The sequence below is a fragment of the Spermophilus citellus genome (assembly GCF_964194105.1).
Source record: "Spermophilus citellus genome assembly, chromosome: 18".
NCBI classification, from domain to species: Eukaryota; Metazoa; Chordata; class Mammalia; order Rodentia; family Sciuridae; genus Spermophilus; species Spermophilus citellus.
In genome coordinates, this window is record NC_138200.1 from 13,388,821 (window position 1) to 13,413,809 (window position 24,989).

General features: G+C 45.3%; 1 protein-coding gene across 1 annotated transcript; it reads left to right on the forward strand.

The window, feature by feature from the left end:
- Positions 1-932: 932 nt before the first annotated feature.
- On the forward strand, positions 933-24,431 carry LOC308638427 (cytochrome P450 2B4-like). Its single transcript, XM_081275866.1, has 9 exons — positions 933-1,141; positions 15,712-15,874; positions 16,018-16,167; positions 17,094-17,254; positions 17,621-17,797; positions 18,181-18,322; positions 19,535-19,722; positions 19,904-20,045; positions 23,225-24,431. Exons 1-9 carry the CDS (start codon positions 971-973, stop codon positions 23,404-23,406), a joined length of 1,476 nt encoding a protein of 491 aa, XP_081131992.1. The 5' UTR covers positions 933-970; the 3' UTR covers positions 23,407-24,431.
- Positions 24,432-24,989: the final 558 nt, after the last annotated feature.

Here is a 24,989-nt window from a genome sequence, read left to right on the forward strand (position 1 = left end):
GAAGACAACAACGACGGTGACAAAAAACAGACCAGACACCGTCCCCATGCTCCTTGAGCTCAGAGTCTAAAGGGGAAATAGAGGCAGAGCCAGAGAAAGAGCAAGAGAGTCAGAGAGTTTCCTGCACTGGGAAGTCAGCCAGAGTCAGAGAGGGAGCCAGCCTGCACTGGCCGGAAGGACCAGAGACCAAGGGACCAGCTGCTCCTCCTGCCTGGTGTCTGTCCTGACTCCCTCTGGGTCACAGTCCTGTATCTTTTGCTTCTCCCTGTTTCTCCATCACTCCCACCTGTGTCTGTCACAGAAGAGGGAGTGAAAGGAAGAACCTGGAGACAGCCACATCTGCAGGCCTTACAGAGACGGGGGCTCGGAGATGCACACACCCAGCCGGCTCATAGGAACGCACAGGGACGCACATCACCACCAACCCCACGACTCAAACGCAACCGCCTTTTCACATATGAAACCAAACGAATATGTAGAAGCCCTCACACAGGCAAGAATGTCTGCATAACAACACCCAGACTCCTGAGCAAAAATGCACACCAGCACCTTCATGTAAAAAACGTCCCTTTGCAGGTCAAAAGCACACCAGTGCCCACACGGTGGCAAGTAGGCAGGGACAATTGCATGCCAGCATAAGCAAGCAGACAATATCTGTGGACACCCAACCACACCCAAGAACACAGAAGAAAAGACACAACACCGCACAGAGCAGCACACACCCCCGTGCACTGTGGTATCACTTTCACAGAATCTCTGCCAATATCTGGGGAGGAGGCAGAGGGGAAGGGAGGGGGCAGGTAGGAGGGGGCAGGTCACGGGGCCAAGCAAGCACACTGCTACTTCACACTCTTGGACGGTGAGGAGGGAGGCGGGGAGCAGATGGGGTTGCATAACGGGGTGGGGAGGAGGCTCAGGATAAAAGGTCCAGCTGAGGCTGCAGCTGGTGGACGGCGGTCAGACCAGGACCATGGAGCTCAGTGTCCTCCTGCTCCTTGCTCTGCTCACAGGCCTTTTTCTTCTGCTGGTCAGGGGCCACCCAAAGGCCAGCGGCCACCTCCCACCAGGCCCCCGTCCTCTGCCCTTCTTGGGGAACCTTCTGCAAATGGACAGGAGAGGCTTGCTCAATTCCTTCTTGCGGGTGAGACAGATGGATGGGGCCCTGCGGTGGTTTGGTTGCTGCCTCTGTACTTGGGGATCCCTCAGCAGGAAGAGCAAGGCCTCCTTCCAGCTCAGGGGTTGGGTGGGGATGGCTGGTGTGTGAAGGGCCTGAGCCTGAATCTTGATGGAGAGTGGTCAGATGGCCAGAGGCATCCCTGCTCAGCTGGAGCTGTGCAAGGGGCGCTGTCCTCCAGCGGTGGGGGTGAGTGGCCGTGCAGAGGTGTGTGGATGTGAGCCACAGTGCAGACCTTTGCTGTCCTCCATCACCCTCGGCTGTGACTTTGGGTGCCTGCCTATCCCTGGAAGAGAGGAACAGGGTGGCACCAGTCCAGGGCATATTATTTCTGCCAACAAAAGGGAGCAAAGGCTGGCCTGAGTCAGGGCTGGGACCAGGCGAGGGAGGTGGGGCCAGGGAGAGGGCGGTAGGGAGCGCTTTTTAACATAAACAGCCAGTTGACACTCTCCGTCATTTACCAGGCCCTGTGTCAATACTCTGATGCATGCATTTGTGTTTAAATATCTGCTTATTAATAATTAATCGGCATCCATGACCCCACTTTCCAGTGGGGGAGCTGGAACCCTGACAGTGGCTCCCAGCTCCTCTGTCCCTATCCCCCGCCCTGCAGACCACCCTCCTGAATCTCAGGTCTGTTCTCCCTTTTGTTTTGATACATACATATATATATATTTCTGATCAGTGGCCTATTAGTTAATAACATTTTGTTGTTGTTGTTGTTGTTTGGTGCTGAGGCTGGAACCCAGGGCCTTGTGCATACTAGGCAAGTTCTCTACCAAGCAGCTATACCCTCAGCTCCATCTCTGTCTTTTTTTTTTTTTTTTTTTTGGTACCTGGGCACTTGACCACTGAGTCACATCCCCAGCCCTATTTTGGATTTTATTTAGAGACAGGGTCTCACTGAGTTGCTTAGCGCCTCACTTTTGCTGAGGCTGGCTTTGAACTCATGATCCTCCTGCCTCAGCCTTCTGAGCCACTGGGATTACAGGTGTGTGTCACCATGCCTGGCTATCTCAGTGTCTTGTAACAAAAACTATTTTTTTTAGTACAATACTTATTTGAGAATAAAAACTATTTGCTTAAGGAGCATATAAATGATGAATGATTATAATTTATGTATGTACATATGTGTTTATCATAGACAGTCAAGTCAAGCATGTGGTCTTTAGTGACTATTTGACATTGTCCACCAGACCTGAGAGATGCAATGTATCTGAGTCTCAGACTCTCAAGTTATGGGACATTTTGATTTTTTCAGAGGAGTTACACAGAGAGTCTCATGAGTAGATATGACATTGTTTGAGTTGCATCTGTGCTGGGCAATGCTCATAATCATAGTGTGAGCCGTGACAAGATTTGGGAAGGTGGTTAGAGGTCAAATTGGTTCAACTTTTGGACAGAAACATCCTTTTCAACTCAATTCACTGAACTTCCTCTTTTATAAAACGTGCATTATCAGTGCATTATACTTGTACATAATGGTGGGATTCATTTCAACATAATCATACATGATGAAATAATCTTTTCTCTTTCTCAGTCCCCAGTGCTTCCTCTCTCCATCCCCTCTTCTCCCCCTTCCCCTCCCTCTACTGGTCTTCCATTTATTTATTAATTTATTTTTATTTTGTGCTATACATAAAGGTGAAATTCACTGTGTACGTTCACAGGTGTACATAGCACAACTTTGTTAATTTCATTCCAGGTTACTTCCTTTTCCCATCCATCTTCCCTCCCCCTCAATTTTTTTCCTCTACTCTACAGATCTCAATTCTGTTTTTATGGGTTCTCCCCTGACTCTTATCTTGCTTAAGCTTCTGCACATGAGAGAAAACATTTGACCCTTGATTTTCTGAGTCTGGCTTATTTCACTTAGCATGATGTTCTTCAGTTCCATCAATTTACCAGTAAATGACATAATGTCATTCTTCTTTATGGCTGAGTAGAACTCCATTGTGTACATATACCACATTTTCTTTATTCCTTCATCTGTTGACAGGGATCTGGACAATTCCTTATTTTGGGTATTGTGAATTGTGCTGCTATGAATATTGATGTGCCAGTGTCACTATAAGATGCTGATTTTGGTACTTTTGGATAATTACCAAGGAGTGGGATAATTGGGACTTATGGTGGTTCTATTCCTAGCTTTTGAGGAATCTCCATTCTTCTTTTGAAAATGGTTGTATTAATTTGCAGTCTCACAACAATGTATGAAAGTACCTTCCCCCGCCCCCCAGAAAATCAACCTACATAATTCACCATATAAGTGGAATTAAGGAAAAGAATCATACTCATTTCAATAGATACATAAAAGGCCTTTGACAAAACCCAACACTCATTCATGTCAAAATTCTGGAGAAACTAAGGATAGAAAGAACTTACCTTACCATTATAATGGCTATTATATGACAAATCCAAAGTCAACATCATACTGAATACAGAAAAACTGGAAGTATTTCCTCTAAAATCAGAAACAAGACAAGGATGTCCACTTTTACCACTTGTATTCAATATAGTTATTGAAACTATAGCAAGAGCAATAAGGCAGGAAAAGGAAATTAAAGGGATACAAATAGGAAGAAAGAAGTCAAATTATCTATTTTTTGCTGATGACATGATCCTTTATCTAGAAGACCCCAAAAAACTCCACCAGAAGACTTCTAGAGCTGATAAATAAATTCAGCAAAGTAGCAGGATACAAGAGCAACATACCCAAATCAATAGCTTTCCTATACTCCAATGGAACTGCTGAGAAAGAAATCACAAACACTACCCTGTTTACAACATCAGAAACCAAAACAAAATAAAAAGTTGGGAATAAATCTGACCAAGGCAGTGAAAGACTAGAGAACATTGAAGAAAGAAACTGAAGACCTTAGAAGATGGGAAGTGTCCCCCATGTTCTGTTAAGGGCAGAATAAATATTGTCAAAATGGTCATACTACCAAAACTGTCATACAGACTCAATGCAATTCCCATGAAAACAGCAATGATATTCTTAAGATAACTAGAAATAGCAGTTCTAAAATTAATTTGGAAGAACAATAGACTCAGAATAGGGCAAAGAAATCTAGAACAAGAGGAGCAATGCTGGAGGCATTGATCTCAAATTATACTACAGAGCTATAGTAACAAAAACAGCATGGTATTGGCAGACATGGAAATGAATGAAATGGAAAAGAAGACACAGAGTCAAATCCACATAGATACAGCCATCTGATACTTGACCAAGGTGCAAAGAACATACATTAGAGAAAAGATAGACTTTTAAACAAATGGTGCTGTAAAAGCTGGATATCCATATGAAAACAAAGGAAGATTTCTGTCTTTTACCCTGCCCCAAATTCAACCCAAAGTGGACCAAAGACCCAGGAATTGGACCAGAAACTTTGCAACTGCTAGAAGAAGACAGAGAATCAACACTCCAACATATTGGCTCCGATGCCAACTTCCTTAACAAGACTCCTAAAGTGCAACAATCAAAACTAAGAATCAATAAGTGCAACAACATCCAATGAAAAAGCTTCTACACAGCAAAGGAAATGATTAAGACAATGAAGAGAGAGCCGACAGAGTGGGGAAAATCCTTTCCAGTCTCTCCTTTGACAGGGGATTAATATCCAGGATATATAAAGAATTCAAAAAACTCAACATCAAAGAAAAAAAGTTCAATCAACCAATAGGCATTTCTCAAAAGAAGAAATACAAGTGGCCAACAGATAAATAAGAAAAATTCAACATTCCTAAGAACCAGGTAAATGCAAATAAAAAAACGACATTGAGATTTTCTCTCACTCTTGTTGGGATGGCAATCATCAAGAACACTGGCTCCCTCTTCAAGGGAGCTTTCTAAGGTCTCAGAGGCTAACTGGGTGCCAACCATCCTTCCACTAGCAGAATTTGCTGCCCCCACCCCCCAGCTCTTTTCCCAATGAGGGTTGGTGAAGATATTGGCAATAAAGATCCTTTACAGATTCTGAAACAAGTAAAACTGACCATGGAATTCCTATTTGCCTAAGATGTGAGTTTAAAAAAAAGACGTGGTAGCCAACTTGTTGGAGTATAGGCAGTGGGGACTTCTTAGGAAGGGATTTCGTATGGAGCATGGAAGGGGTGGACATTTGCTGACCTCTGAGGCATCTTTTCACTGTAAGATTCTATGGTCCTGGGTATCCTGTATATTTTACAAAAGTAGTTCAGACTCTTTGTGCTAATCATTTGTTGGAAAGGCTAAGTTAGCTTTGTGTCATAATAACCCTGCCGTGGTGATGTCTGGAGATAGTGAAGGAGATCACTAGGGGTGAGACAGTGTGGAGTAGCCCAGAAACCACTGCCAGCAGCTGCTCTGAGGAGGTAGTCTGGTTGCCCTTCTACCTGTAACTAATGCAAATAAAGAATGTACAAACCTAATTCCACTCTATATTAGGACCAGTTGCAGGTTCAAGGAGATAAGCTGAAGGACCTGCCCTTGAGGAATGGACAGTCTGGTTAGAGATACAGAAAAAACCCACAAAGATAAATTAGGTAACAGTTAAGTGCTCTCTTGTGTGGTTCCAAATACAAGTGAAGAAACATGAGTTTTTGGATCATTTGAAGGTCCAGAAAGGGTTTATGTAAGAGGTAGGACATGAACAGAGCCTCAAAATGGATGGAGTAAGGATTAGTGGAGGGAAGAAGCCATTTCTGAGGATATTGGGGAGAGGTGAGCAAGGAGAAGGCCTGAGTGAATGAGAACAGGACACGGGGAGTGGAGAGGAGGCGCGAATGGAATGATGGTAACATGGTGAGGAATTGACTTGTCTGAGCCAAGGGGAGCAGTAAGAAATAATATGCTCCACCAGACAGGGAAGACAGTCTTAGTATTATTTCTGTTGCTATCAAAATGCCAAGTTCAGGTGCTTTATAAAGTGAAGAGGTTTGTTTGACTCAGAGTTTTGGAGGCTGACAGTCCAAGACCAGGCAGTTCCATCTGTTCAGCCTCTGGTGAAGGTCTCCTTAGGTGTGTCACAACATGGAAGAGGAGAGGAAAGGGAAATGGTCATGTACAGAAGAGGCCAAACGTGGGGTGGCCTCCTTTTATAACAACGTGGTCACTCAAGAACTAGCTCTCTCTGCAAGACCAGCATCAATTCCTTCTGAGGGTGGTGCCACCGTGAACTATCTGCCCCCTCCAATAGTCCAACTCTACAGATTCTACCACACTGTCACATGAGGGCCCAAGCCTCCAGGACATGAACCCATCTCACATAAAATAAGTAGGAAGCCAGGGGTAACTACTCCACACAGAAAGTTCCTGGTGCCAAGTGCTGGTGATCTCCAGTGGTGATCCCTGGAAAGAGCCAGTAAGGATCTCCCAGGCACGCTGTGGAAATGTGAGGGTGGTGGCCTGATTCACTCACAGAGGATAACAGCCACGTAAGCTTGGAATGCTGTAGCTCTTTTCCATGTGGCTTCCCACACCAGCTTGCTGGTAGCCCTGGGGCTTGTGGACATGTCCCTTAGGGTAGTGTCTGGTGGCTGTGATTTTTGGCTTAAGAAGTCCAGAGCTGCTCTGGCAGGCAATTGTGTCTGGGAGGTGGTTTTGTGGGTTTTGGTTCAGCTGTGGGTGTTACTATGATTGACAACTAAAGTATGTATGGGGTTTCCTAGATCTTCAGGGGAGTTTCAGTTCCTTTAGGAAGTCATTCCTGAGGCCCAGATGTGGTCAGATCTCTACCATGCACTTTCATGGTTGCTATGATTATCACTTGCCTCTCCTAAGTGGGCCGATATCCATGGCAATGCTCCATTTTCCTTAACCCAAAGCATATGAATGCTATGGTTCAGGTCTGGAATGTTCTCCAAAGACTTACCTGTTGTAAGCTTAGTCCTCATTGCAGTGATGTTCAGAGGTGGAGATTTTAGAAAATGATTGACTCATGAGGGCTCTCATTAATGGATTAATCTACTGATGGATTAATAATTTCATGGAATTATTGGCAGGTTGTAGAAATGGTAGGAGGTGGGACCCAGTTGAAGGAATAGGTCCTGGGGATCATGCTTTTGGATCTATATTTTGTCCTGACCCCCCAAACCCATGATTCTTGGCTGTCATGAGCTAAACATATTTCTCCACCACACCCCTCTGCCACAGTGTTCTGTTCACTTCAGGACCAAAGCAATGGAATTTGTGAACTATGGACTGAAACTATGAGTCAAAATAAGTATTTTCTCCCTTAATTTGTTTTTCTCAGGTATTTTGTCTCAGTAATGGAAAGTGAATAACACAGGATATTGGTGTTGAGAAGAGGGTTGTTGCTATGATTACATTTGATCATGTTTTGGAAACCTTTGGAACAGGTTTGCAGGAGGAATTTGGAAAATCTTGGCAATGAGGGATAGAGAAGCCTGAGAATGTTGTATGCAGAGACTAAGGGATATTTCTGGTGCAAGATCAGAAAACCAGAATGCTGTCAGGAATGAAGGTAGTGAAGACTGTGCTCATGAGGTTTCCGATGGGAGCAAGGATTCTAGTGGGTATTGAACCAGAGGCCATTTTGTGACATTCTGACAAAAACTTTGTATACATTTTGTCTGTGCCCTGAGACTTTGTGTGAAGTTGAATGTAAATTAATCTGGAAAAGGAAATTTCAAGGTAGTACAGCATTCAGGCAGCAACATGTGGACTGCTGGCTGCTTGTGCCTATATTTACTATGCAAATTGAGAGCAAGAAGCAGAGCAGAAGATTCTGACAAATCTTTAGTTTGGTTGGAAAATAAGTCCATATAAAGTTGGGGCCAATGAAAGTGTGGTCGCTTCAAGGATTGGCTGCTCTAAAAAGAAGCCAAGTACATTGCAGCTGAACAATAGAAAAGATGTTTTGAGGGTATCTCAGGAACTGGCCAGACCCCCTCAACCCCCTTTTCAGGCTCAAGGGTGTAAAAGTGTAAACTCCTCTGAAATAGCTTGCTTTGAGGAGAGAGTGCCAGGGCACCCTGCTCCCACAGTGCCACCAGGAAGTTGTTTCCCAGGATCCTTTTCACTGTGTCAACCATCCAGGCATTTAGAGGCCACTATGAAATGGTCCAAGGGGGTCTGGCTACCACTGCTCCTTCTGGTAGCAGAGCAGACCTGGGTGTCATTCACATGGTGCTGGCTTTTTAGGAACATGGAATGCTAGAGTTATGGGGTCATAGAGGCTTTCCTCTTTCTCAGCACCAATGTTCTGTGTTATTCAGCTAGGAGACCAGGCAGTGTGGGACAGGATCAAAATCCTTGTGGGCAGCTCCTAAGAGGGGATGCTCGAAGCTGGGAGAGTGAAGCCAGCGCAGACCCCAGGAATTCGGACAGGATGGGAATGCAGAATATCTGCTCAGGGAAGCACCTGGCGGTGAGCAGAGACACCCAAGACAGAGGCCATGTAGACTGCCACCAGCAAGGCCATCGGGTGGAGCTCTTCAAACCCTGGGGGTACACCTCCTATCACCATGGGGCCAGAGTACCCAACGTGGAGCTACAGGAGTTAGTGTTTGCCTGTTGGGGTTCAGTCGTGCTTTGGCCCCAGCCCTCGCTTTCTGGGCCTCCACCCTGACCTCTTGGAATGGCAGTGCTTACCCATGCATGTCGGGAGCATGGAACTTGCTTTTTGCTTTTTATAGGGGCTCACAGAGAAGAGTTTGCCTTGAACCTCAGAGTAGCCTTTTGAATTTGGACTTTTGGGAAATGCCAGCACTGTTTAGTCTCTGTGGATTCTTAGAAAGGGACTAAATGCATTTTGCATTGCAAAATGTGCATGAGATTTTGGGGGCCATGGATAAAATGTTATGATTTAGATCTGGAATGTCCCCCAAAGGTTCAAGCATTGAAGGCCTGATGCTCCATGCAGTCATATTCAGAGGTGGGATTTTTAGAAAATGATTGGATCACGAGGGCTCCGATCTCATCAATGAATACATTGATAGAATCACATTATTGGCAGGTGGTGGAAAATGCAAGAGGTGGGGCTTAGGAGGGAATGGGTCCTTGGGGACTATAGTTTGTTCCCAACTTCTTTCTCTCTGCTTCCTAGATGGCGTGAGTGGAACAGCATTTTTCTGATACACCCTTCTGCCATGATATCCCGCCTTTCTTCAGGCCCAAAGTAGTGAAGCTAGTCAACCATGGATGGAAACCTCTGAAACCATGAGCCAAAATAAATATTTCCTCCTTTAAATTGTTTTTCTCAGGTGTTTTGTCACAGTGACAAAAAACTGACTAACATATCTGAGCACAGTGCTGCTCATAGTACCTGGCACACAGTAGGTGCTCAGTAAATATGTGTACATGAGTAAAGGAGTAAGTGCGTGAAAGCACAGGTCTTCCTTGGCTGGCCTTGCTACAGGAAGGGTTGCCACAGACCCAGTGCCTGCCCCCTTACTGGTTTTTATCACATAGGCAAAGGCCCCGAGTGCATATGATTTCATTTTAATTGCTTTCCATATGTCACAGGGGTCCTATAGTGTTCTCCCTGTTGATTTTAGGGCTTACTTGAGACCAGCTGCCCATTTCTTCTGGCTTATTTCTATCTTTTGGAATGCAAATGTCTTCCCTAGGCCTGTCTCACCACTGCAGTTTGGAAATCTATAACTTAGTTGGATTTCACAGGCTCACAGCTGGAGGAGAATTTGCCTCAGGGTAAATTGTGCCTTGCGTCTTAAGACTTTGGTGGCTACTGGGATGGGATGAATGTGTTTTGAATGTGGAAGGCACATGAAGTAGTCCCTTGGGGCCAGTGGTGCAAGGCTATGGTCAGAATGTGTCCTTCGATGTTTATGTGATGAAAACTTAGTCCCAAGGCAACTGTGTAGAAAGATGGGGCATTTAAGGTGACTGGGCCTGAGGGCTCTGCTTTTAAGGTCAGAGTGGACAGGCATCTGGCAGGGCCTAGTTGTATGTCATCTCTAGCAGAAGCTACAAGAGAGGTGGCTGAACTCACTTCTATAGCAAACCCACTCTTATGATAATGACATTAATCCACTCACAAAGCAAGGCTTGACCCATGATTAAAAACCAAAATAACCCAGGCTGTGCACACACAATTTGTAAAATAGCCGGAGGATTCACAGAGCCCCTAAAGCACTGTCACAGACCCTCCCAGGATCTTCTAGGTTTCCATGATCCTCCACCTGAATGGGAAGGAGAGCGTGGCCGTGTGTGTCATGATCTGAAGGACTGGGGGAGGTGCTGCTGTTCCTTCTCCATTCCCCAATAAGCCCCCAAATCCTCCTGGAGTCAGAGAGATGTAGATTTGTGTCAAAAGTTCAACTCTTCTAGAATCTTCTATAAAATGAGATAGTACCTGTAGAAACGTGTGACTCTCACGGTTGGTAGGCAGGACAAATGGGACACTGCCTAGAGGTGGCGTCTGGTAAGTGCTTGCCACGACTCTTACTTTGACCCACTCATCCATTTACTCACTAACTGAATAATAATCCACTGGCCAACTTCATTCCACAGTTGCTCCACTGTCCTGTCCCTCCACCCTCCTCCTTGATCCCCTTCCTCTGCTCTACCATTCTCCCTTCTATTTTCATGAGATCCCCCCTTTTTATTGTTTATTTTTCTCTAATTTCCGCATATAAAACATTTTTTGACCCTTAACTTTCTGAATCTAGCTACTTTCACTTAGCATGATGCTCTCCAGTTCCACCCATTTACCAGCAAATGACATATTATTATTCTTTACGGATGAGTGACATTCCATTTTATGTATGTGTATCTATAGCCATACCTAAACCTATACCTAGATGTAAATCTATCTCCCATTTTCTTAAATTTTTTTTTCTGCTGAGGGACACTAAGGTTGTTTGCATAACTTGGCTGTTGTGAATTGCATTTCTATAAACATTGGTGTGCGTGTATCACTATAGCATGCTGACTTTAGAATTGTTGTTGTTGGTTTTTTTTTTTTTTTTTTTTGGATAAATACCAAAGAGTGGGCTAGCTCAGTCATATAGTGATTCTAATCCTAGTCTTTTGAGGAACCTCTATATTGGTCTCCAAAGTGGTTGTACTAATTATGGTTCCATCAGCAATGTGTAAGTGTAGCTTTTCCCCAAAATTCTCATCAGCAATTATCATTATTTCTATTCTTGATGACTGCTGTTCTAACAGGGGTGAGATGAAAGCTTAGTACAGTTTTGATTTGCAGCTCCCTGATTCCTAAGATATTGAACATTTTTTTTTCGTATATTTGTTGGCCATTTGTATTTATTCTTTTGAGAAGTGTCCATTCAGATCATTTGCCCATTTACTGAGTGGGTTATTATTATTATTATTATTATTATTATTATTATTATTCTTGGTGTTAAGCTTTTTGAGTTCTTTATATATTCTGGTTGGAAGCCTGGCTGGGAAAGATTCCACCCGACCCCCCCCCCCCCCCAATCTGTAGGTTCTCTCTGCCATTCTTAACTATTTCCTTTGTGGTACAGAAAATTTTTAATTTAAGGCCATACTATTTATTGATTTTTTGGTTTTATTTTTTGAGCTCTTAGGAATCTATTTATTTATTTATTTTGGCTGGGGACTTTTTTATTTTTCACTAGAGCATTATAATTATACATAGTATTTGGATTCATTTTGACAAAATCATACATGCAAGAATTTTTAAAAAATTTTAGTTGTTTTTGGACACAATACTTTATTTTTATTTAATTATTTGTATGTGGTGCTGAGATTCAACCCAGTGCCTCACAGGTGCTAGGCAAATGCTCTGAGATTGAGCCACTACCCCAGCCCAATGCAAAGAATTTGATTTCAATCCCCATCCCCGCCTCTTTCCTCCCCTCCTCCCTCCTGTACATAAAGGTGAAATTTCCTTGAATTGAAGGATTATTTGAAGCCATCTCTTCCCCTGAAGTCCATTCTGTCATTTTAAATTTCGCCATTGATGGTGCTTTTTTTTTTTTTTTTTTTTTTTGTAGTTGAATATTAACTCCATAAGATCCCTGTTAGATTGAGCCAGTTTGGGGGTTAGGTTGTGGTAAAGACATGTCAGGGGGCTGGGGATGTGGCTCAAGCCGTAGTGTGCTCGCCTGGCAATGCGCAGGGCGCTGGGTTCGATCCTCAGCACCACATAAAGATAAAATAAACATATTGTGTCCACCTAAAACTAAAAAAATAAACATTAAAAAAGAAGACATGTCAGTATCCATTAACCTGACACAGATGGGAGCCTCTGAGGAACAAGCTGTCTCCCTGGAAGGCAGTGACACAAGAAGGCATCGTATTAAAGATGGGGAATAATTAAGAAAACATGGAATCTAAAGCTTTTTTTTTTTTCCTGGAAGAGCAGGTTCTTGTAGGGCCTCATAAAGATGGTATGCTTCTGGGCCTAGGTGCAATGGTTTTATATACATATTTAGTTGTAGATGAACACACAATATCTTTATTTATTTTTATGTGGTGGCTCAGGATCAAACCCAGTGCCTCACACATGCAAGGCAAGTGCTTTGCCACTGAGCTGCAGCCCCAACCCAGGTGCAGCATTTTTAAGGAGTCCTAATAAGGGAATTGGTGCTTGCACCCATCTGCTGGAGTGTTGACCCTGTGTTTTTTTTCTAGCAATTTCAACGTTTCTGGTCTAATTCCTAGGGCCTTTGATCCACTTTGAGCTGATTTTTATGCAGGGTGAGACAGAGATATGGTTTCATTCTTCCACATAATGGATATCCTGTTTCCCCAGCACCCTTTGTTCAAAAGACTTTTTTCCAAGGCTCATGTTTGGGAATCTTTGTCAAGGACCCCATGACTGTATGCTGTGTGAATGAATGAATGCATCACAATGAAGTCCACTTTTATGTATAAGGAACCAATTAAAAATAATAAACAGACAGAAGGAAGACTAGTAGAGGAAGAGAACCGGGGGATGGAGAGGGGAAAGGATAGGGAAAATACTGGGGATGGAAATGGAGCAAATTATGTTTATAAATTAGGAAATCCTGTCGTCTGAGGTGTCCATCACTGGGCGACATTATGTTAAGAGAAATAAGGGGGGCACAGAAGGACAAACACTGCATGATCACACTTATGGTAAGTGGATTGTGCAAATGTCACACTCATTCAAATAAAGGGTAGACTGCACACTACCAGAGGCTGGGGGAACTGGGGAGATGTTGGTCAAGGATACAAATTTCAGCTAGGCAGGAAGAATAAGTTCCAGAGACCTTCTGTTCTTCCTGGAGACTACAGTTACTAACAATATATGGCACGGGGAAAAATAGCTACGAGAGGTGATTTTTATGGGATCCCACCATGAAAAAGTGATAAGTGTGAGAGGTAATAATGAGCTTGATTTAGCCATTTCACAACGTATTCAGATGTCAACACATTATGCTGCATGTACAACTTCACTTGTCAATTAAAAAAATATATATGTAAAACAAATTCACAGGGCACCTTGTGTGTGCTGAGGGATATTCCAGGCATGGATGACAGGGCATCTTAAACGGGAACACAAGGTCGCTATGCTCCTGGACATTCCACAGGGAGAGACATATTAACAAAAAAATAGGGTGAAGTTAGGTAGATGAGCAATGATTGACATAAAGCAGTGTGATATTTTAGAAAGTGCTGGGAGATTTTTTTAGATGCATGATCAGGAAATAGACATGGTCCTGCTTTGTTTCTGGTATAGACACTGAAAGAAGCAGAGGGAGCTATGGCACCGGGGGAGCAGGTGGTGTTCAAAGAACCTGAACAGGAACGAGCTCAGGGGACAGCATGGAGGCTGATCAGGGCGAGCAAGGGGCGAGGGGAAGAAGTCAGAGAAGGTGGGGACCACAGGGTTTGCGGCTGTGTGGACCAGGATGGAGACTGTGGTGTCATTCTCGGTGACATGGGGACTTTGGAGGACTTGAAGAGGGTCAGGGATATTAACTAAACGACACTTAAATAGGATTGCTGTGGCTTGGAGAATGGCGAAACCGTATCAAGGGGCATAAGAGTAGAAGCAGAGAAGTCAGTGAGGGGGCTTTGCACAGATCAATGCAAGATGTTTTTAAAGTAAACTTAACAATTTCTATTTTAATTAATTTATTTTTTTTTTTTGGTACTGGGGATCCAACCCAGGGGCACTTAACCACTGAGCCACATCCCAAGCCCTTTATATATTTTATATTGAAATAAGGTCACTTAGGGCCCCACTAAGCTACTAAGGCTGTCTTTGAACTTGTAATCCTCCTGCCTCAGGCTCACGAGTCCCTGGGATTATAGATGTGTGATAACATGCCTGGCCATTTTTATGATTCTTTGAGTCAAGTTTTTTCTTAATGTTTAACTCATCCTAAAATGTGCACAACTTAATGAATTTCTACAAACAGCACACTTATATCATTGACTTATAGATCAAGTAACAACAGGGCTGGTCCCCAGAAAACCTTCTTCTTGTCCCCTTCCAGTCACTACCTTTCCATTTATTCTGACACTCTGGGTTGGTTTTCTTTGTGTCTTTGAACTTCATGTAAATAGATGTAAGTGTAAAATCACTTTTCTTTTGTGACTGGCTGCTTCCATTCAACGTGTCTGTGAGTTTTCCAAAGTTATTGGTTGTAGCTGTAGTTTGTTCTTTGTCAATGCTGCATAATGTTCAATTGTTGGAAATTGTCATTGGATTTATTCTTTATCTACACTGATAAACATTGTGTCAAGCAATCTTCTATGAATGTTGTGGATGATATTTTTGATGAACATGTTTGCTGGAAAAGTATTGAGGGATGAAGTTGCAGAGTATGTATGTGATCAACTTTAATAAACAAAGTTTTCCTCCATAGCTGAATTTTCTACATCTACAGGTCCATTAAATTGTGGATTGAAAATACTTGAAAAAAGTTGTGTTCATTTTGAATATGTAATGACATTTTCTCTTGACATCATTCCCTAAGCAATACAACCTATTTATAGGAACACATTTGCATTCCGTTAGGTATATGTCATCTAGAGATGATTTAAGTATACAGAAGGATGAATATATACACAAGTATTATGCCATTGTATATTAGGGACTTGAGCATCTCAGGGTTTTGGTATTACTCAGAGGTCCTGGGACCAATTCCCATAGACGCCAAGGGGGTAATGGCACAGCCTAGCAATTTCCCAAGCTGTACAGATATGATGGCTTTTACCGTTTCATGAGCATCATTAGAAGACCCTTCACATCTGCCAAGTGGGTGGGTCAGAGTCATCCTCTTAGGAAATGGTCAGGAGGCGGAAAGCAGTTGGGTCACAGAAAGATTCTTTGAGAGGCGCAGGAGATGTGGCCAGACTCAAGGGCACAGGCAGGATGGCATTAGAAATACTGAAGCATGTGGATGCTTAGGGCCCAATCAATCAGAGTGGACCTTCCCGGACTGTGCATTGACCCTTTAGTGGCTGGAACCTGAGAAGGGGGCTGGAGGCTGAGGGAGGAGGGTCTTGTGGGAGACACCTCTGGACCAATCTGCATCTAAGCATTTCATGGTTAACAACGGAGGTGTGCACAGACTAACAGCAACCCTGGTGTGGATGTGCTTGGCAGCTTCGAGAGAAATATGGTGATGTGTTCACCGTGTACCTGGGACCAAGGCCTGTGGTCATGCTGTGTGGGACAGAGGCCATACGGGAGGCCCTGGTGGACCAAGCTGAGGATTTCTCTGGCCGGGGGAAAATATCTATTGTTGAGCCAGTCTTCCAGGGATACGGTGAGGACCTAGAAGTCCCTGGGATGGGGTGGGATGGAAGATGAGACCTGGGAAAGTGGAGTCTGAGAAGGGAGGACAAGGGGTGGGGACAGAGCCAGACTCCTTCCAACTTCTTCTGCAACCCATCTCTCCTACATCCCCAGGTGTGATCTTTGCCAATGGAGAACGTTGGAAAACCCTTCGGAGATTCTCTCTGGCCACCATGAGGGACTTCGGGATGGGAAAGCGGAGCATTGAGGAACGGATTCAGGAGGAGGCTCAGTGTCTGGTGGAGGAGCTGAGGAAATCCAAGGGTGAGGCCTAGGGATGCACAGGAAAGAAAGACAGTGGAACAGAGAGGGATGTGGGGTGCACAGCAACAGAAAGAGAGGTATGCATGCACAAAAAGATAGCAATGATGCAGAAACAGAGAGAGAGAGAGAGAGAGAGAGAGAGAGAGAGAGAGAGAGAGAGAGAGAGAGACTGAGAGGCAGGAAAAAAACAAAGCAGAGAGAGAAACCGAGTCAGAAAATTAGAAGGACGGACAGACAAACCTCAGAGAAAAGTCTGCAGAGGAATGAGAGAAAACAGGTGAGACCCAAAGAGAGGGGTAGCATTCATCTGAGGTTCCTGGGCTCCCAGCCCCCTCCCTCCCAGTCTCAGAGACCAGGACTGCACCTGCCAAGCACAGGCCTCAGGGAGAAAGTGAAGAATGATTCAAGCAAGACCAGAAAGCCCTCGGGATAGAGAGAAGAGACTACCTGGGTGTGGGAGTGAGGGGTGCAGCCATTGGGGCTTCTAAATCTGCACAAGGCATTGATGGAGCTCAGCTCTGCAGTCCTGCCCCAAGGACTTGATTCTAGGAGGTCACACAGTCAGAGATGGGTCCCAGAAGAGAGGCAGGGGAGTGGCCAACAGCACTGGCTGAATTCTGGGTCTGAATTCTGCCCTTGTAATGAGAAACTACTGTGAATAAATTATTGAACCTGTCTGTCCATCTACAGTGTGGGGGGGGATAATAGTAGAATTGTATTTTTTTTACTATGTTCTGGTGAAAACTAAATATGCAAAGGGCTTGGAATAAGGCCTGATATAGGCTGTGCTAGCAAGTGGGCGCTGTATGGATATTCTTACCTTTTATTACTGAGCAGCGGTGGACAATCCCAGAGAGATGGGCAGCAGCCAATTGTCCCCAGGCTCTGGAATCTGTGACCTGTGACCTGCCCCCTTCTCCTCCTAGGGGCCCTCGTGGACCCCACCTTCCTCTTCCAGTCCATCACTGCCAACATCATCTGCTCCATCGTCTTTGGAGAACGGTTTGACTATAAAGACCGAGAGTTCCTGCGGCTGCTGGACATGTTCTATCAGTCATTCGCGCTGATCAGCTCCTTCTCCGGCCAGGTCTGGGAAAGGAAGGAGGTTGGGGGTGAGGGGAACAGTCAGGGTCATGGGAAAGCATGGTCTGCTTTGGGGGAACAGAAGTGCACCTAGAGTTGGAAGAAAGGTAGATGCCACATGGAGGGCCAGGGATGTGAGATGTAGAGGGAGGGAGAGACAGTGAGCAGGGATCAGAAACAGAGTCCCAGAGAGACTAAGAAGAGGAGGGCTTGGGAAAAAGAAGAGAGGAAAAGAGAGAAGACAGAATAAGTCAAAGGTTTGGGGGGAGAGAAGAGATTCCCCCTAGAGGTGTTGGGCCCCTGGATGTCTACTCCCCCCAACTGCTAGCTCAGTCCTTGGGGAGAACTCACTGCCCCTTCCTTCTTGCAGGTGTTTGAATTATTCTCCCACGTCCTGAAGTACTTTCCGGGCACCCACAGGCAAGTCTACAAGAACCTGCAGGAGGTCCTCACCTTCATTGGCCACAGTGTGGAGAAGCACCGAGCAACGCTGGACCCCAGCGCCCCCAGAGACTACATCGATGTCTACCTGCTCCGCATGGACAAAGTGAGGCCGGGGGCGGGGAGGAAGACCAGGGAAGGGAGGAGGGGGACTGACATGAGAGGGAGAGGAGAAAGGGCGCTGGGTGATGGGGACACACAGGGACCAAAAGAAACAGGAGAAAAGACCCTTAGAGGCAGGAAGGGACTGGGGAACAAAAACCAGAAACAAGCCAAAGAGACGGAGAGAGAGAGACACCAAGCCAGGCAGAGCCATGAGGAGGAGAGAGAGAGAGACTCGGGGTTGGCCCTGCTGAGACCCAGGGACCCCAGGGGCGGTGGGGGGGGGGGAGGAGACCCAGAGACAGAGGGCGGGGCCTGGGGGGCAGGCGAGTCCCCAGTGGGCTCCAGGCCCTGACCTGCCCTCCCTCTCCACACCTGTGGGCCCAGGAGAAGTCCAACCTGCAGAGCGAGTTCCACCACAAGAACCTCGCCATTACCTTGCTGTCCCTCTTCTTCGCGGGCACCGAGACCACCAGCACCACTCTGCGCTATGGCTTCCTGCTCATGCTCAAGTACCCTCACGTGGCAGGTGGGCCCGGGAGAGCGCGTGGGGAGGGTCCTCTGATCCCCTCCTGGCTGCAGAGGTGGGGCTGGGGTCCTCCATGGATGAGAGGCGACCTGACCTCTGTTTCAGGAGCTTGGCAGGCCCAGGGTGGTCTCCTGCTGAGCCCGTGCTGTGGGCCGGTGGTAAAGGTAGAATCTGTTGACTTGTTCTTTCAAGGTTTTCTGTCATCCTTCATTTATTTATCCAACCTTTTATTGATTCACATACATTGAGACTCCCTGATTCTTTCATCAATGATTCATCCAAGGACATTCACATTCCTTTACTTATGAGTGAGTTGACCTTCAGACAATGATAGTTGAGTGACTGTTGTCATTGATTCATGGCTCATTCATTGGCATGGATCCACCCATCCTTCCATGAACTAAGTCTCATTCCTTAATCATTCCATCAAATAGTCTTCAGTCCATCTTTCTTGCATTAAGTAAATTATTCATTTATACATCCCTCATTTATTTATCATTTAATCTATGCATTCATTTTCTCCATTATTTTGCATACCTACACTAATTTATTCATCTATGTATTTCATAAATTAAGCATTCATGTGATTAGTGACTCATAGGGTTCATTTTTTTTGTCCAAGAATCATTTATTAATGGACTTATTCATTGATCCACCTATTGCTAAGTTGAATACATCATCCATTCATTGGTTTGCTCATTCATTCATTAATCTTCACATTCAGGCATTGATTTATTATTGATAGGATTGATGTAGGTGGCCATTTCTTTATCTAGTTTTTCATGGATTCACACTGGTCTTTTCCACTGTTCTATTCCCGAGGACCTAACACAGTGCTTCATCTCTAATGCACTCATGATAAATGTTAGATATTTTTTATTCATTTTAGAGGGATGGGTGTGACAGCTTTTTAGCTTGTAGTCCTTCATCTCAAATTGCCTGTGAAATCATGGTGTGTGTGTGTGTGTGTGTGTGTGTGTGTGTGCATGCATGCACACACAGGGTACCTGTGCACGGGGGAGATGACTTATCACATTCATTAGAATTCAAACGGTGAGAGTTCTGGTTGAGTTTCCCTCTTCCCATCCCCCAGCTGATTGCTCTGAGGGTATCAATGATCTGAGCCTTGATGTAGGAATTTTGTGGCTCAGTAGTCCACAGAGAACAGTGTGGCTGCTGAAACAGAGCTCATTGGTCCCCTTTTCTGTGCAGAAAGAGTCAAAGAGGAGATTGCACAGGTGATTGGCTCACACAGGCCACCTGCCCTTGATGATCACTCCAAAATGCCATACACGGAGGCAGTCATCCACGAGATTCAGAGATTTGGAGACCTCCTCCCCATTGGTGTGCCCCACATAGTCACTAAAGACACTGTCTTCCGAGGGTACCTCATCCCCAAGGTGAGCCCAGCTGGGTTTGGGTCTGCTCTCCGTGGGTGTCCTTGATTCACTTAATCCCTAGTTTCAACCTCCTGTGCGTTTCTCGGCAGGGCCCCTGGTTTTCATTTTTGTTTGTTTTATCACTTTATTTTTCGTGGGGCCAGGAATGGCAGTGTCTCTTGATCTTTCAACCTTTCCTCAGAACACTGAAGTGTACCCCATCCTGAGCTCTGCTCTCCACGACCCGCATTACTTTGAAAAACCAGACACCTTCAACCCTGACCACTTTCTGGATGCCAACGGGGCACTGAAGAAGAACGAAGCTTTTATCCCCTTCTCGGCAGGTAGGCTGGACCTGGGATCCCTTCAAAGACACCAGGGGCAGGTCCCATCTGCTCCTGGAGACAAAGATAGGTCTTTGTTTTGTGAGCGCTCAGCATATTCCAGTTGCTTTACCTGTACTGTCCCATTCCATTTTCACTACCATCCTGCGAGGAGACTTGAGAAGTGACATTATGTCCCAAGGCTCGCCTTGATGAGCAGGACCTTGGGCAAACGTTGGAAAATCCCTAGACCTGAGCAAAGTCGTTTTCTTAAAAATCAACAACCAAAAAGTATTTGTTAGCATGACTCCAAGCCCAGTGCTTAATAAAGGGCTAAGATAATGCAGCTAAAAACTCAGAGAGGGTTCATCCCTAGTCTATTGCCTCCATATGACCCAGTTATCCCACTCCTTTGTTTTCATCCAGAAGAACTAAAATCAGCATACTATAGCTATAAATGCATACCAATGTTTATAATGACAGAATTCACAATAGCAATGTAATGGAACCAGCCTTGGTGTCTGTCAGCAGATAAAGGGATAAAGAAAATGTGGTATAGTTGCCAGGCATGACTAATCCCAGCAGCTTGGGAGGCTGAGGCAGGAGGATTGCAAGTTCAAAGCTGGCTTCAGCAACTTAGCAAGGTCCTAAATAACTCCGTGAGACCCTGTGTGTGATTAAAATATAAAAAAGGGCTGGGAATGTGGCTTAGTGGTTAGGCACCCCTGAGTTCAATGTTCAATACCTGGTAACAAAAAAAAGAAAAAGAAAATGTGGTGTGTGTGTGTGTGAGTGTGTTGTGCATTCATCCATTCAGAAGAATGAAATAATATCATTTGCTGGTAAATGGATAAATAGATGGAATTGGAAAACATCATGCTATATGAAATAAGCCAGAAAGTCAAGGGTGAAATGTTTCTTTCATATGTGGAAACTACAGGAAAAAAAAGGAATAAAAAGTGATCTCATGAAAACAGAAATGAGACTAGTAGATCAGAGAAAGGGGATCAAGGCAGAGGGCAAAGGAGAAGGAATAAAACTGACCAAGTTATGCTCTGTGCATGTACAAACTCACAAACCCCACTTTGATCTATAATTATAATACAACAATTAAAAAATAAATAAAGAAAAGTAATTAAGAGAAGGTGGTCAGGGGGAGGGAGGATGGAGGTATAGAGAAGTCCTGGGAACCAAGATCGTCATGTGCACTTATAAATATGTCACAATGAATCTATGATGTCTAATTATTATGCATCAATAAAAGCGTAAAAAAAATCCAGATCATGTACAGACACAATTCCTGCTCCAGGAAACTTATAGTCCACAGTTCATTTTCATCAAGTTGTCCCCAAATAATGATCTTATTAAATTATTAAATGCCTGGCGCTAAGAAACGCCTGGCACAAAGTCAGTTACTATCGTTAATAATCTGGCGTTATTTGGGAGCACAAAGTAGGAAACACTAACTTTGGTGGGTAGGTGAGGAAAAGTTCACCTGAGAAACTGGTTTCCAGGCAGAGGCCTGGTGGGCGAGTGTTGATCAGCTACGGGAAAGAAGCTTCCAGGTGGAGGCAACAGCAGGGTAGAGTTAGGTGGCCCATTAGAGCAACTGAAAGAAGCTCCAGCTATAGATTAGGAAAGGGATTGTTCTGTCTTCAGTGAGAGCAGGGAACACGTGGGGTGGTAGGTGAAGGTCAGCTCTCCATCCAATAGCTCCGTCCTAAGTTTAGGGAGAGGCAGAGACTTAGAGAAGTAAAGACTGAAACAGAGCTAAGCAACGGAGAAGTGATGGGGACTAGATAGAGAGAGGGACAAAGGGAGATCATGGCGGAGAAGACAGTCTGTTAGAGACAGAGAGTGAACTTGAGATCACAGAGGACACAACATCTCTGTTGGTATGTGGTGCTGTGTCCGCCCAGAACTAAAAAAAAATAAATATTAAAAATTCTCTCTCTCACTCTCTCTCTCTCCCCCCTCTCTCACTCTCTCTTTAAAAAAAAAAAAAAGAGATCACAGAGGAAGGAGAGAGAGAGAATGGATAGACGGGAATGAGAAGAAAATTTAAAATGGATAAAACAAACAAACAAAAAACAAAACAAAACTTCTTAGGTATAGACCAAGACAGAGGCAGAGTGCCCCAAGCAGAAAAAAGAACAAAGTGAACCAATAGAGTGTTGGAATAAAGGAGCCAAAGAAGGGGGAGGGTGTGCTGAGAGAAGATAACAGGCCTTAGGCTCTTGGAAAGATTTGGATCCCCAGCCAGTTCCAGGAGAAGAACCCTCCCAGAGACCTGCCCTGAGTACTTCCAAGGTCCCATCTCCTGACATCTGGAAATGCCAAAAGAACACAGACCCCTTGCCAGACGCATCCACACAGGCACAACTTTGCAGCAGCTTGAAAGGTGCAGGGGATGCCTGGAATCCGGTCCTCCACTGGGCCTTCCCAGGGCGGTTAGTTTGCAGATGAGGAAGGACTGAAGCACCTGGAGGCGCTCTGTGTCCTTGCCTGACTTTTCAGGCCATCTCTGTCCTCCTCCTTCTCTAAGCCTGTGGTCTGTTAACACAAACCCCTCTGAGCATCCATCTAGGGAAGCCATAGAAACCCTGCTCATGGGAATTGGTCCCATTCACAACTTTATGAATAATTTTTTTGAGGGAATTCTTGGAGCTGGTGGATTTCAGGTTAAAACTAGAAGAAAACCCAGAGACAGATGTAACACAGAGTGCCAGAAACACACACACACACACACACACACACACACACACACACACATGCTTAGTGGCTCTTAGATCCAAACAGCAATAACTACACCTGTAGGATTCCTAATGCAAGCCAGGTGTTAGTCTAGGAGTTTCTACAAATTCCAACTTTGCCTTTAGTCATCCTGCCAGTGCCTGATATTCTCCTTGTGAAAATGAAAAACGTTAAAAATGTCAAGTCAGAAATATGCACACACATACCTATACACACGGACACACCCAAACACAAGTGGGTCCTTATCTCCTACGAGGCCACTGAACCCTTTGAAAATCAAACAATAGCTATAAACTCTCCTATAACAATCAACTTGAAGACCCAACAGGTTAAAGATCAAGCCTGTGAAAATCCTTAGCAATGCACAGGTGCCTGGGCTTTGGGGTATGGCAGGCAAAGCATGTGCCCTGGCCCCGAGCCCACACGTTGATCCTCTGTGCCCACAGGGAAGCGCATCTGTCTTGGTGAAGGCATCGCTCGCAATGAACTGTTCCTCTTCTTCACCACCATCCTCCAGAACTTCTCTGTGGCCAGCCCCGTGGCTCCCCAGGACATCGACCTCACTCCCCGGGAGAGTGGTGTGGGCAGAGTGCCCCCAAACTACCAGATCCGCTTCCTGCCCCACTGAATGGGCTGAGGGAAAAGGGCCAAAGGATCCAGGGTCATTGTTTCTACCCCTGTAGAGAATGACCACGATGGCCTCCACATTTTCCTGTGTCTGAGAGACCTGCTGTGGACCTGCATCTTCTCTATCCTTGTCTGCATCAACATGGGAAGGTCCTTTGTGTAGTCGTACTTCCTTCCATCATGCTGTAGCTCTTCCCAGGCTCTCAGGTGTACTCCTTTCCCCTATTCATAGAATTTCAAAAGTCAGAACTAACTTTGAAGGTAATCAAGCCCCTTTCTAGGAGTATATATAGTAACTTGGGACAAAAGAGGAAACTTGGCAGTAGGTCCTTTTGCAGTTCTGCCTCCCAGGACACAACTTGTGCTGAGTAAATTCTCCCTTGCTCAGAATAAATACTGTCCCATTTATCCACTCCTTGTGCTCCATCATCTGTGCTGAAGGGCTTCACATATGACCTCTCTCTCTCTTTCTCCCCTCTCTTTCTTGTTTTGGTAACAGGGAATTGAATTCGGGGACATTTAACCCAGCCTCCTAGAGTCAGGGTCGCACTAAGTTCCTCAGGGCCTCGCTAAGTGGCTGAGGCTGCCTTTGAACTTGCAATCCTCCTGCGCCACTTGGATTACTGGCTGTCCAACCTCAAACCTGGCAGCCCTCTCTTAAGGCCCTTCCCCAATAACCCCCTGTGATGGGTGTGGTGACCATGCCCATTTTACAGATCAGTAACCGAGGACAGGCGAGATCCTCTTCACCTGAGGTTCCAGAGCTAGCGGGTGGAGGAGCCAGGCTGCACTCTGGCTCTAGAACCCAAACCTCCCCACAGAGCCTTCCTCCATATATATAAACATATATACATACATACATATATACGTATACCTGTATATATTTACATTGAGATAAATTAACACAACACAAAATCGACCATTTGGAGTGTAGAATTTAGTTCATTCCCAATGGTGAACAAGTACCACCATCTCGTTCCCGATGTTCACGTCACTCCTCCCCAAACCCCTGCACCTATTAAACAGCCATCCTCAGTCCCACTGGCCCAGGTCCTGCAAACGGCAATCTTGTTTCTGTGTGATGGACCTGCCTGGTCCAGCCATCTCACATAAAGGAATCGTCAGATGTGTGGTCGCATGTGTCGGGTTCTTTTTCTTCACACAGCACCTCGAGGTCCCACACACAGCAGAGGCAGTCTTGCCCCTGTGGTCCTCCCGCTGCTGTTCCTGGCTGCCTGTCCTTGCGGCTTCTCTCCAGGGAGGGGCCTCCTCAGCCCACGTGTCCCGAAGCAGCACGATTCCACGGTGGCACCTTGGATCCCTGGATATTTATTTGAAATCTTCTGAAATCAAACCAACATCCAAACCTGACCTCCCATGTCAGGAGGGGACCCCACCATTTTGCCCATGGCTTATTGATGGTCATGTCCCCAGGCACCTTTTCAGAGGGACTGCCAGCTCTGTGAAGGGACAGCCTGCCGTCTCCTTCACTGCTGCCCTCGGAACACCCAAGCAGAGTGTGGCCTCTGACAGGCCTTCAAAATACCTGGTGGGGTGTGCGTGGATAAAAGACAACATCAGCCA

Bases quoted from the DNA above. Each gene is read 5' to 3' on its own strand.
- LOC308638427 (XM_081275866.1), top strand. From the start codon at position 971: ATGGAGCTCAGTGTCCTCCTGCTCCTTGCTCTGCTCACAGGCCTTTTT. The intron at 1,142-15,711 runs GTGAGACAGATG...TGTGCTTGGCAG, and splicing joins TGCTCAATTCCTTCTTGCGG to CTTCGAGAGAAATATGGTGA. The intron at 18,323-19,534 runs GTGGGCCCGGGA...TTTTCTGTGCAG, and splicing joins CAAGTACCCTCACGTGGCAG to AAAGAGTCAAAGAGGAGATT.